The sequence below is a fragment of the Protomyctophum parallelum genome (genome assembly GCF_964188405.1).
Source record: "Protomyctophum parallelum genome assembly, chromosome: 5".
In the NCBI taxonomy this organism is placed as follows: Eukaryota; Metazoa; Chordata; class Actinopteri; order Myctophiformes; family Myctophidae; genus Protomyctophum; species Protomyctophum parallelum.
The window spans coordinates 14,669,051-14,682,964 of NC_139702.1; the positions used below are offsets into that span (position 1 = coordinate 14,669,051).

General features: G+C 46.2%; 2 protein-coding genes across 2 annotated transcripts in view; both read left to right on the forward strand.

Annotated features, from left to right (window-relative positions):
• Positions 1-1,024: 1,024 nt before the first annotated feature.
• timm10 (translocase of inner mitochondrial membrane 10 homolog (yeast)) lies at positions 1,025-5,121 on the forward strand. The gene is made up of 2 exons (XM_083765128.1): positions 1,025-1,165; positions 2,630-5,121. The coding sequence occupies exons 1-2, from the start codon at positions 1,095-1,097 to the stop codon at positions 2,823-2,825; spliced, it is 267 nt and encodes an 88-aa protein (XP_083621254.1). The 5' UTR covers positions 1,025-1,094; the 3' UTR covers positions 2,826-5,121.
• A 907-nt stretch (positions 5,122-6,028) lies between these two features.
• unc93b1 (unc-93 homolog B1, TLR signaling regulator) overlaps positions 6,029-13,914 on the forward strand; it is a gene marked incomplete at its 3' end in the record, with an annotated part of 24,655 nt that continues 16,769 nt past the window's right edge. The window contains exons 1-6 of the mRNA XM_083764319.1: positions 6,029-6,187; positions 6,286-6,342; positions 7,989-8,186; positions 11,397-11,538; positions 13,103-13,256; positions 13,584-13,745. Coding sequence (XP_083620445.1) covers positions 6,185-6,187; positions 6,286-6,342; positions 7,989-8,186; positions 11,397-11,538; positions 13,103-13,256; positions 13,584-13,745 — 716 coding nt within the window. The 5' untranslated portion in view covers positions 6,029-6,184. The remainder of the gene's footprint in view (positions 6,188-6,285; positions 6,343-7,988; positions 8,187-11,396; positions 11,539-13,102; positions 13,257-13,583; positions 13,746-13,914) is intronic.

A 13,914-nucleotide genomic window follows, 5' to 3' on the forward strand; every position in this document is an offset into this window, starting at 1 on the left:
GACAAACATCTATGCCGATAATATCTAACTTGCGGAGGTAGTAGCATGCCTTGTCCACGGGCAACAGATCTTTCAATGTATGGCATTGCAAATACGTTTGATATTCGCTACTCTGCGCAATATTGTTTTGGAAATGCCGCAAATTGCATTGCAGTGAACGAGAGCGAATCACAACTTCCCCCGGGGCCCGGGGGTGGTGACTCCGCCCTGAATACGCGCTGTGGTGTCAGTCTATGACACATGAGGTTCAGGTTAGACCATATTTGGGTCTTAAGCTCCTTATATGGTTATTATGGGCCATAACTTATGGCTGAGTCATGGTTACATGAGTGTGACGACGTCACTCAGATCGAGTAAACAAAATAATTAGAAGAAAAAAAGGGTGGGGTACGACACTTTTCTTTAAGAGTTTTTCTCCTTTCTAATTATTTATTCGGCCCCCAAAAATTGTGTTTATTGTCATGATTTGTCATGAGCCGAGTTGGCTTTGTCCGAGCGGCCTTTAAATCAATGTAAAAGTTAATCGGAAATTAAATCCCAGGCCATGAAAGGGGGCGGGCCACGGGACTTGTGGACCCTGTTGTAAACAAGTGTAATGCTTAATTGGGTCGTCCACTCACAGTTAACAGTCTTTGTATTGAGTTTGTGCTTGAAATGTACTGTAATTCTACAAACTGTTAATAAATGTATCAATCAATCAAAAACGTCATCATACATGCATCAGCCAATCAAATAAGACTGACGTACATATGGCCAATATAAATATATCTTGCGCCCCTCACTTTATTATTCACACAATTGTGATTCTTCCTAATATACCAATAAGAGACAGCGGTGGTACTTTTCTTTTTTCTTCCCCTCCCTCTCTCTCAGCTGTTACTTTGAAATCATAACTTTATTGGTAGCGGAAGTGTGTGCGTCCTCTGTTGCGGACCGGGTGAAACAAGGCGCACGTGTGTTCTGTGCAGAGAGAGGATTTGAAGGTTACAGACAGTGAAACGGATCTGTTTCTGGACCACAAGCAGCCGAACAGAAGCTGACCCGGTGTCGGTTGTTGTTGGGTCTTCACAGACTAGTGCCAATAAGAAGACGACATGGATCCCATGAAGGCGCAGCAGCTGGCGGCGGAGTTAGAAGTGGAGATGATGGCTGATATGTACAATAGGTAAGATAATGCTTTATATAATGCTAAAAGTAGCAAGCCGGGCTAATAACCGGTGATTTAGCCTTCCATACCCGTCCATGCATCTTATTGTACATCACGGCACGAGCTGCAGTATTCCCCGAATTTTATTTACATTTGTGCATGTTTTTTGGTTTAAATGAAAAATGGATTATTTGGTATAAGAGACGTTTTTAGACGGATCTGTATTCTGTGACATGCATGCTATCTGTCGCAGCAGGCTGAAACACTGAGGCATCGGTGACTGACAAAATGTTGCACAATCAATACATGAATGAATGGCTTTATTCATATTGCTTGTCTGAACGTTTATACAAAACTATTATTTTAATAACACAACAACATATCAAACTGTCTCGCCTCTTGCTAGTCTAGAAATGTTATTGATTGATTTATTAGCACTAGCAAAATCAGACACAAGTAGCATGTGCTTAAATTCATATTTAGAACATGTTTCAGATGTCAAACATTTCTGAGATGGTGGAATGATGATGTTCATGGAAGGGGAATAACCTTCTGAAAGCTTCATGGGCTCAAAGATAATCAACTTCAAAATCTTAAAAAAAAAAAAAAGGGTCAAAATGACCTCTCAGTCATGCTAGTTTGCAGAATTACAGTACATTTCAAGTACAACTCAATACAAAAACTGCAATATGCATAAAGCATTACACTTGTTTACAATAGGTCCCACCCATTTTCAATTCATCAGACTATTATTATTGTTGTTGTTGCATGCATTATGTGCTTCAAAAACAGACTGCATAATGTATGCCCCCTCCCCTCCTCCCCTATAGCGGTGGCCGAACGGTTTGCGGAGCGGTCTTGATATCGGAAGGTCGCTGTTGCGGCGGTTTAAAGGCCGCCGCGAGGAGCTAAACATGAGAGTAAATAGACGCTTGTATGACGCGCACGCAATGAATCCAGGTCCATTCCAGTTGTAAGTTTGACCATTTATTCAGTCACCTGCACGTATTGAGTCACAACAGTTCCCACGCTTTTAGCTATAACTGAACGTGGTTGTTACGGTGATAAAAGGTGCGTTTGATACGGTCAACAGAAATGTCTTCTCCCACGCTCACCTCCTCTCTCTATCCAACTTCCCTCACCCAAGTGACAGGTAACGCCATGAAAATAGAGTGACAGCGCCCCAGCCCCGGTGACACGCCCACTACCTGTGCAGTGCCCATTAAAGTGACATACCTTACGTCAATCATAATAGCACATTAGAATGCAAACACATTACGGCTCCTACAGTCGCTATAGTTCGTATCCCCGGACCGGCACGTTAAAATTACCACCGCTGAAGTGCCCTTGAACAAGGCATTGAACCCCTACCATGAAATGTTCTATGAGCAGGGCCTGGGCTGTAAACAAGTTCTTGAGCTTAGTCCAGTTACCCTGGGTAAACAACTAAACATATTACCTTTCCTTTCCATTATATTCCAGGATGACCAACGCGTGCCACAGGAAATGCGTTCCTCCGCACTACAAGGAGGCGGAGCTGTCGAAGGGTGAGGCAGTGTGCCTGGACCGCTGCGTGGCCAAGTACCTGGACCTGCACGAGAGGCTGGGCCGCAAGCTGACCGAGCTGTCGGTCCAGGACGAGGAGATGATGAGGAAGGCGGCCGTTGGCAGTGGCTAGAGAGTCTATGGGGAGTCTGGGAGGGGAGGGGAGAGGAGGAAGGAAGGGCGGCCATTTTGAGGGGGGCGATCGATGGAAAAGGGGTTCCTAAACATTCTGGATTGTATAAAAAAAGAAATCACTGGTTCTCAACGTGGGGTCCAAATGGACGCCTTACAGGACAGGTCTGTAACTCTGAGAGGGAGGTAACAAGACAACTCACCCCTTTTACCCTTTTTGGTGAGTTGTCCGACGGACAACTCACCCCGAAAGTGAATACAACTCACCAGGGGTGAGATACTGAGATGTCTTCACTTTCCGGGGTGAGTATTCTGAGGGGGAAGGGTCCAAATCAGGCGTGGCCCCTGATACGTTTTTGACTTGAGATCCCTATGTGGATTTGAGAGGGCGGCTTGAACACTTTATGTTCAATAAAAGAACACCCGTGTGAAGTGAGCGGCGCTCTTATCATCATGACATCATCTCATTCCGGCCAATCACAATTTGCGTCCTCATTTTTTGTCTTCAATGTTTGCGTTTACACGAACATTTTCAATGGCATTAAATGTCTGTGTTAGGACAATGTTTGTGTTTGTAGACACCCTCAAAGCTGGACATAGGATAGGGAGCTAGTGCTCCTCAACTTCTTCTTTTTTTTAATTATGTTAAAAAAAAACTTCTTGCATTACAACTGACAAAATAAAAATAATCATGAGAAATACAACTGAATTCCATTAGGTTTTGTAATACATTGATTTTTGAATAGTCCTGTAAAATGATATTTTTTTTTTCATATGACATGTGTTATGTCACCTGTCGCGTGATTGATCATTCATTTAGAAACTCGGCAATAAACATGGGTATCCGACCCGTTGATCTTGGAGAATACCAAGAGGCCTATTTGATCAGAATTCCCCACAAAGATAATTGGGGAAAGACCAAACAATCCTGTTCCACTTATTAGCCTATTACAAGAAGCAAGCACTTCTGGAGCAGAGTAGGAGAGTAGCGACACACTTTGATCTCACCTCAAAGCGGGTGTTTTATGGGCTATAGTTCCAAACATTGCTCCTATGACTGGAACTATCCCATTGAGATAGAATGAGCACTTCCGCATTCCATTGTTACAATGAGAGTCAACGCTAGTGTCACCACTCTCTTACTAGATTAAGAGTCTTTTGTTTTAGTGTTGATTGTGACGTGGGTCACACAAATATGTTTACGTATAAACTAGGTAAGACAATAAATGATTGCACTGAACTCTGCATGCAGCGTGCGTAATCATTTGGATATAGGCTGTGCTTCAGCTTTGCGCTCGCTCACGCGTAACCCCCAGTAGTGCCAACTGCTGGAACTATGGAGCAGGGTTGTAGTGTCTGTGTGCTGCTGTACTTTTCTTAAATAACTAATTTTTAGCGTTTTGGGCATTGCTGTCAATTACACCCAGCCCCCCCCCCCCCCCCCCCCCACCCATGTATACCTCAAGAGTTACAGACCTGTGATTTTGCAACGTCGAGTGTGGTCCATTTGGAGTTTTTTTTCTTTTTTACCCCTGTTGGTCCCTGGACCCGACGTTGAGTAACTGGTCTAAATGAGAGAACGGTGGACCCTGGGGGTACACCTCTTTTAAATGATATCATCATGCTGACCGTGGTGCCCTGGTGGAAGAAGCCGTGAGGTGAGGGTCCGACCTCGAGGATGTCTGGTACAGTTACTGTTACTTCTATGTAATTGCATTCACCTGTACTGTACCTGAGAGTCCAGAGTTGGGAGCCAGCCCACTCCTCAAGGATGTCATCAGCAGACCTTTTTGAATGACCTTTGGGATCGTCTTAAAGCCTTGCCTATGCCTACCTGTCGTATCCCCCCCCTCCCCTCCCCTCCTCCCCCAAGAAGGTAAAACAAGTCTAGGAACTATTTGGAAAAGCTTGAGTTTGGAGAGGTGAAGCCGAGCATTGGAGAGACAACAAAATACTGTTCAGCAAAAAACTATTTCTTTTATACCAGAGACACTATACTTAATTTACACTTTCAGTCAGTTCTGTCCTAATAATATTGACGATGTGTGTCTGATTTTGATTTGTTTTACATGTACGGTAATCAGTTTAAAAAATGTATGTCATTCATTTGCTTTGGTTATGATGGACTGAGAGCGTATGGTTGTATAGATAGACTGCATCATATTTGTGGACCATGTTTGTTGAGTGGCATTGCACTGGTTTGGTTTTACTTATCGTCCTTACATTGCCATATACATGGAATTGTTTAAATGTGCATTATTGTTACAACTGCACAAAATGTGTGTAATAAACGTTAATCTGTGTCCTTTTGCTATTTAATGGAAATGGGCGCGTTAGAACAGTTCTCAAAGAAGTCCTTGAAGGGGAACCAGTTGAGTTAGCCTGAGGTCCATTCTACTAATGCCTTCTAAATCACTAGTTCTCACACTTTCAAGATTATTAAAAAATTGTGGCTTATAGTCTATGCCCTATAGCCTATATCTTTTTACTATTTTAAAACAGTACAAATAGTCGATGTAGATTGGCTAGTTGAACTATTTTTAAACTATGTTTAATTTTTTTTTAAACTTATGTTTAAAAATAGTAAAAATTGGCAATTAAGATTAGGTGTAAAATGGAGTCCATAATCTGGCATTTTTTAATAGGCTGTCGCAAAAAATCTAAAACGACAGCTGCTTTCCTCATCGTTTAAAAATATAGCATCCAAAATTCCAAATCAGTTGAAGCACTTTTACCCTAAAGCTATTTCAAAATTGGTTTTTAATGTTTTCAATTTTAACAATCCACGATATTGTATGGGGGTTTCGTGATTAAATAGCCTACATTACATTGGGTGTCCTTGACATGAAAAAGTTAGAGAACCATTTTGATTGATTTATTAACAGTTTGCAGAATTACAGTACATTTCAAGTAGCCTACAACTCAATACTAAAGCTGTTAACTGTGAGTGGACGACACCATAAACTAAAGCATTACACTTGTTTACAATAGGGCCCACCATTTTCAATTCTTCAAAACATTAAGAGACGTACGAATATACACTACTATAGTCAAAAGAGGAAATCATCATAAATATTATATCAGAATTACAAATAGGGCTCTGTATCTTTAAGAGAATCCAGCGTGTGTGTGTGTGTGTGTAGTTTGGGGAAGTGCGGACAGCCTCTCTTGGCTCTTCTCTGGGGAAGTGAAGACGAACAGGTTTCATTTCCACCGCCGGGAGTTTTTATTATATTTATGGTTCACTTTTACGTGAGAAAGGGGAAGTGTACCAATGAAAGAATCGTGTAGTTCTATCATGAGACGTGATCAACATTTAACTGTAGAGACCCATGATCCAGGCAGCGCATACCGGCAGAGATGGTAAGTCCAAATCCTTTTCTCGTAGTATGTATTGTTGTTAAATAACAAACACTAACAAAGAGTAATAACTGTGCTGTATGTGTGTGTGTGGCTGTCAGTATGGAGCAGTATTGCAGAGATGCTGGCACATAACAAACAAAGTTACATCGACTAATGTAAGTTATAATCTTTATAATTATTACTGTTAAGTTTCGTTTCACCCGTCTAAACACGTCTGCTATGAACTTAATTCTTGACGAATGACACTTGACCGCCCACCTATCAATCAATACCCTAGCGACGGATTCATTATCTTGTATTTTTAACTCTTATTAGTTTTCTTTTACTAACATTTGGCCTATCGTAATAAAAATGACCCCCCCACACACACAGTCCCCCACACAGTCTCACACGCACACACACACACACACACACACACACACACACACACACACACACACACGCAATCCTAACTGGTTTTCAACTGAGTTTTTTAATTTAGTGTACACTTTCTCATGACTTAATTGACTTTCATGTCAGTTTAATTTAATAAATATAAAATTAATTAATCTTAAATATCACCACAGATTGTGTCATTGATGTATAAGAGCCGTAGGCCTATACATGATTTCATGCAATGTAGGCTCATTGAAAATGAGGTTTTGAGAGTTTGCTCTGTCTGTTTTATAACAGTCAATGATGTCAAAAGCAGTAAATGTACATGTTTGGGATAACTTCGGGATAACTTCCAAATGGAAGCATAAATGTCAGCTGTAGCACACACTAACCACCTAACCACGTAACTCCAAAATGTATTTCTTTCTGGAAATGAAGATTTTTTAATGAGGCAGTATTGCCTAAAAAAAGATATATATATTAGGACTGTCAATCGATTAAAATATTTAACTCGATTAATCGCATGATTGTCCATAGTTAACTGTGATTAATCGCAAATTAATCGCATATTTTGTATACGTTCTAAATATACCTTAAATCAGTGGTTTTCAAGATTTTTCATATCAAGGCCCATTATTTATTCTGCATTTGAACCACGGACCACCATTTGATGAGATTTAGCCTTCCAGACCCAAACTAAAGAACTGTATTGATGTTGGCCAATGGTACCATTACGAGAGATAACAGGCCATGTTGATCAAAATAACATTTTTTCTAAGTTTTCTAATTGTGTAGACTCACTGGGAGAGAGAGAGGGGGGGAGAGAGGCGGGGCTCACTGACTGCCTGCATTCACATGCATGCGTCTCTAAACCATTCTGTCAAACTTCACAGTGCGTTAATCGCGCATTAAAAAAATTAGTGCCATTAAAAGGATTGTGAGTTAACTAGTTAATAGTGCGTTAACTTTGACAATATCTATATATTCATTTGTCTTTTTTTTTTTTTTAATAAGGCAATACTGCCTCATCAAAGTTGATATTGTGAATGTGACTTTATATATTGAGTGGGGGAGAGAGAGGTGGTGGAGTTAGTTGCATTAGCAGAAACAGAGAGAAGGGCTGGAGCGGTGGTGGTGGTTTGCTCTTCACCGCGGCTCGTGACGTCATCTTGTAGTTCGGTGGTCACCTCACCACCGAAAATCCAGACTATGTATGAGCCTTAAAGCTAGCACTGATTTATGCCAACACCTCAAAAATAGGTGGTTTCCTCCCAACAGCAACGATATGATATTAAACTCAGTGTATAAACTCCTCCTGGCTGTCAGATGAACGATATGATATTGATAAAGATGATATGATGATATGATAAAGATGAACGATATGATATTAAACTCAGTGTAAACTCCTCCTCCTCCTGGCTGTCAGATGGAGGGAGCGGACCCAGAGGACATAGTCCCAGAGATGGACCACCCTGGTGCCCCTCTGGTCCACCCAGAGGACATAGTCCCAGAGATGGACCACCCTGACGCCCCTCTGGTCCACCCAGAGGACATAGTCCCAGACATGGACCACCCTGACGCCCAACTGGTTAACGTCGACCCAGAGGGGAACGCAGAGGAACCGGTAAGAGCTGCTCATTCCTCCACCATGTCACCATGTCCCCCTCTCATCCCTCATTCCTCCACCATGTCACCATGTCCCCCTCTCATCCCTCATTCCTCCACCATGTCACCATGTCCCCCTCTCATCCCTCCTTCCTCCACCATGTCACCATGTCCTCATGTCCCCCTCTCATCCCTCCTTCCTCCACCATGTCACCATGTCCTCATGTCCCCCTCTCATCCCTCATTCCTCCACCATGTCACCATGTCCCCATGTCCCCCTCTCATCCCTCCTTCCTCCACCATGTCACCATGTCCCCCTCTCATCCCTCATTCCTCCACCATGTCACCATGTCCTCATGTCCCCCTCTCATCCCTCATTCCTCCACCATGTCCTCATGTCCCCCTCTCATCCCTCATTCCTCCACCATGTCCTCATGTCCCCCTCTCATCCCTCATTCCTCCACCATGTCACCATGTCCCCCTCTCATCCCTCATTCCTCCACCATGTCCTCATGTCCCCCTCTCATCCCTCATTCCTCCACCATGTCACCATGTCCTCATGTCCCCCTCTCATCCCTCCTTCCTCCACCATGTCACCATGTCCTCATGTCCCCCTCTCATCCCTCATTCCTCCACCATGTCACCATGTCCTCATGTCCCCTCTCATCCCTCATTCCTCCACCATGTCACCATGTCCTCATGTCCCCCTCTCATCCCTCCTTCCTCCACCATGTCACCATGTCCTCATGTCCCCCTCTCATCCCTCCTTCCTCCACCATGTCACCATGTCCTCATGTCCCCTCTCATCCCTCCTTCCTCCACCATGTCACCATGTCCTCATGTCCCCCTCTCATCCCTCATTCCTCCACCATGTCACCATGTCCTCATGTCCCCTCTCATCCCTCATTCCTCCACCATGTCACCATGTCCTCATGTCCCCTCTCATCCCTCATTCCTCCACCATGTCACCATGTCCCCCTCTCATCCCTCATTCCTCCACCATGTCACCATGTCCTCATGTCCCCTCTCATCCCTCATTCCTCCACCATGTCACCATGTCCTCATGTCCCCCTCTCATCCCTCCTTCCTCCACCATGTCACCATGTCCCCCTCTCATCCCTCATTCCTCCACCATGTCACCATGTCCTCATGTCCCCCTCTCATCCCTCCTTCCTCCACCATGTCACCATGTCCTCATGTCCCCCTCTCATCCCTCATTCCTCCACCATGTCACCATGTCCTCATGTCCCCCTCTCATCCCTCCTTCCTCCACCATGTCACCATGTCCCCATGTCCCCCTCTCATCCCTCATTCCTCCACCATGTCACCATGTCCTCATGTCCCCCTCTCATCCCTCCTTCCTCCACCATGTCACCATGTCCTCATGTCCCCCTCTCATCCCTCCTTCCTCCACCATGTCCTCATGTCCCCCTCTCATCCCTCCTTCCTCCACCATGTCCTCATGTCCCCCTCTCATCCCTCCTTCCTCCACCATGTCACCATGTCCTCATGTCCCCCTCTCATCCCTCCTTCCTCCACCATGTCACCATGTCCTCATGTCCCCCTCTCATCCCTCCTTCCTCCACCATGTCACCATGTCCTCATGTCCCCCTCTCATCCCTCCTTCCTCCACCATGTCACCATGTCCTCATGTCCCCCTCTCATCCCTCCTTCCTCCACCATGTCACCATGTCACCATGTCCCCCTCTCATCCCTCCTTCCTCCACCATGTCACCATGTCCTCATGTCCCCCTCTCATCCCTCATTCCTCCACCATGTCACCATGTCCTCATGTCCCCTTCTCATCCCTCCTTCCTCCACCATGTCACCATGTCCCCCTCTCATCCCTCCTTCCTCCACCATGTCACCATGTCCTCATGTCCCCCTCTCATCCCTCCTTCCTCCACCATGTCCTCATGTCCCCCTCTCATCCCTCCTTCCTCCACCATGTCCTCATGTCCCCCTCTCATCCCTCCTTCCTCCACCATGTCACCATGTCCTCATGTCCCCCTCTCATCCCTCCTTCCTCCACCATGTCACCATGTCACCATGTCCCCCTCTCATCCCTCCTTCCTCCACCATGTCCTCATGTCCCCCTCTCATCCCTCCTTCCTCCACCATGTCACCATGTCCTCATGTCCCCCTCTCATCCCTCCTTCCTCCACCATGTCACCATGTCACCATGTCCCCCTCTCATCCCTCCTTCCTCCACCATGTCCTCATGTCCCCCTCTCATCCCTCCTTCCTCCACCATGTCACCATGTCCTCATGTCCCCCTCTCATCCCTCATTCCTCCACCATGTCACCATGTCCTCATGTCCCCTTCTCATCCCTCCTTCCTCCACCATGTCACCATGTCCCCCTCTCATCCCTCCTTCCTCCACCATGTCCTCATGTCCCCCTCTCATCCCTCCTTCCTCCACCATGTCACCATGTCCTCATGTCCCCCTCTCATCCCTCCTTCCTCCACCATGTCACCATGTCCTCATGTCCCCCTCTCATCCCTCCTTCCTCCACCATGTCCCCATGTCCCCCTCTCATCCCTCCTTCCTCCACCATGTCCCCATGTCCCCCTCTCATCCCTCCTTCCTCCACCATGTCACCATGTCCTCATGTCCCCCTCTCATCCCTCCTTCCTCCACCATGTCCCCATGTCCCCCTCTCATCCCTCCTTCCTCCACCATGTCCCCATGTCCCCCTCTCATCCCTCCTTCCTCCACCATGTCACCATGTCCTCATGTCCCCCTCTCATCCCTCCTTCCTCCACCATGTCACCATGTCCTCATGTCCCCCTCTCATCCCTCATTCCTCCACCATGTCCTCATGTCCCCCTCTCATCCCTCATTCCTCCACCATGTCCTCATGTCCTCCATCATGTCCTCATGTCCCCCTCTTATCCCTCCTTCCTCCACCATGTCACCATGTCCTCATGTCCCCCTCTCATCCCTCCTTCCTCCACCATGTCCTCATGTCCTCCATCATGTCCTCATGTCCCCCTCTTATCCCTCCTTCCTCCACCATGTCACCATGTCCTCATGTCCCCCTCTCATCCCTCATTCCTCCACCATGTCCTCATGTCCTCCATCATGTCCTCATGTCCCCCTCTTATCCCTCCTTCCTCCACCATGTCACCATGTCCTCATGTCCCCCTCTCATCCCTCATTCCTCCACCATGTCCTCATGTCCTCCACCATGTCCTCATGTCCCCCTCTCCTGTCCCGTGTGTCAGATGGAAGAGTTCCTGGGCCCTCAGGCAGAGTATGACGAGGAGGAGGAGGAGAGGCGCTTCTACCGACGCAAGAGGCTGGAAGTCATCAAGAACGTCCTGGCAGCCAGTGTGGGAGGCATGATGGTCTACAGCATCTACATGGGTGTGTTTGATGAAGTCTGTGTGTGTGTGTGTGTGTGTGTTAGGGCATTCATCAAATAATCGATTTTATCGATTCAGATTAGGTCGAAAGTTGAAAAAAAAAAAAGGTTTTCCCCATATCATATTTTTTGCTTTATGTGTGCGTGTGTACAGAATTCAAACTGTAGCATTGATTATTGTCACGGACAGAAGTCATTCTTTCCCTTTACATATATGCACCAGAGTGCACTCGCGTATTAGTTTGCATTGCATTCAGAACGCGCCCTTAATTAAAAACCAAATGCAGCTGTGTATGTGGCTCTCAGCGTGCAGTGTCCCACTATTGACTGGCTGAATTTGAAGTTTGAACTGCGCTGTGTCAGAGAAGTAACAGATAGAAGCGCGCAAACTTTATCCCCAAACGATATCCCCCTCACCTCCGTGCTGGAAATAAAACGTCTGGGTTTCCGAGGCTACATCCGCAATCCGACGCAATGACTGTCCTGTTTCTGGTCAAGCTTTACGCGCCGGGGCACATGAACCTCTCCGTCTCCAGTCAGTGCAGGTTGTTGTTTATTTGCATGGCTCAGAAAATAAGTAACAAACTAACATGAGAACGTTATCGAGTTGTTGGAGGAGGAGGAGGAGGAGGAGGAGGAGGTTCACGTGGAAGGTAATGCAGATTGTATTCTGATGATGTGCCAAACTGCTGCTGTGATGATAATAACATACCTATGTGTTCTATATTGTCCTACCTGGATAACATAATCTTTTCATTTTGACATGAAATAATAATCCTGTACCGGTACCTATAGCGTTTGGTTTCATTAACGCGATCGTGACAAAATAGCCTACAGCTGCTGCTGCCCGCAGAGTGGTAAAGATTGGACAGTGCTACGCAACATGGAAGTAACACTGACTCCAAGCCGTTTATAAATCAGTCAGTGAACGAACGGACGAGTCAACTTTTCAGTCAACGTTTGGTCCCCGTCGTCCGTCCGTCCCCCGCCACCCACAATCAGAAGCGTTTTCAAAGAGACGAGTAGGATACAAAGGCAGCCTGAAAGGCAAGCATTTGCATTCCAATTGGTGATTGAGCGTCGCGCTCTACGCGCAACGGCCATCAGGTCTGGTGTTTGTTCTCTCTCTTTTCTCAGTGTTTTCAAATGGATTTTTAAACGACGCAAAACTTGGAATTCCCCTCTCGCGTACCAGTGGCACGTGTCCCGCGGACCGGCACCTCCACCCGCCCCTGTTAAGTTCTATACCTTAATGTATACTACTATTTGTAGAACGACTGTTATGTTAGCCTAATTTAATTTCCGTCCGTGTCCGTGTGTGTGTGTCTGTGCGTGTGTCTGTGCGTGCGTGTGTCCGTGTGTGTGTCCGTGCGTGCGTGCGTGCGTGTGTGTGTCCGTGCGTGCGTGCGTGCGTGTGTCCGTGCGTGCGTGTGTCCGTGTGTGTGTCCGTGCGTGCGTGCGTGTGTCCGTGCGTGCGTGTGTCCGTGTGTGTGTCCGTGCGTGCGTGCGTGCGTGCGTGTGTCCGTGCGTGCGTGCGTGCGTGTGTCCGTGCGTGCGTGTGTCCAGGCCTGTTGCAGATGCAGCTCATCCTGCACTATGACATCACCTACAGAGAGGTGAAGTACAGTAACATGGGCCTGGAGGACATCGACCACAAGATGATGATGGGCATCAACGTCACGCCTATCGTAGGCCTACTGTACACGCCTGTACTCATCAGGTAGGCACGCACACACACACACACACACACACTGCTGTACACGCCTGTACTCATCAGGTAGGCACGCACACACACACACACACACACACACACACACACACACACACACACACACACACACTGCTGTACACGCCTGTACTCATCAGGTAGCAGAGATGGGCAGTATTTGAAATACATGTATTTGAAATACATGTATTTGAAATACGTATTTGAAATACTTTTTTGTATTTTGTAATTGTAATTTTGGGACACAGGTAATGGTTTTATATTTATTTTATTTCTCTCTCTCTCTCTCTCTCTCTCTCTCTCTCTCTATCTCTCTCTCAGATTCTTAGGTACTAAGTGGATGATGTTCCTGGCCTCTGGAATCTACGCACTCTTTGTATCTACCAATTACTGGGAGCGATACTACACCCTCGTTCCATCGGCCGTCGCCATTGGTGTAGCCATTGTGCCTCTCTGGGCCTCTTTGGGGCACTATATCACAAGGTGAGGAGAGCGAGAGAGAGAGAAAGACCTTAGATCAAATTAAAAAAATGTCTTCTTCATCCTGACAGTTTTCCTGAAAAAGCAAAGCTATGTTTCTATGTCAGTCGTTCTTCAATTTTTCTAAAATAGCAGACCTACAAGCTCATAGCGCGCCACTCAGTGGCGCGCT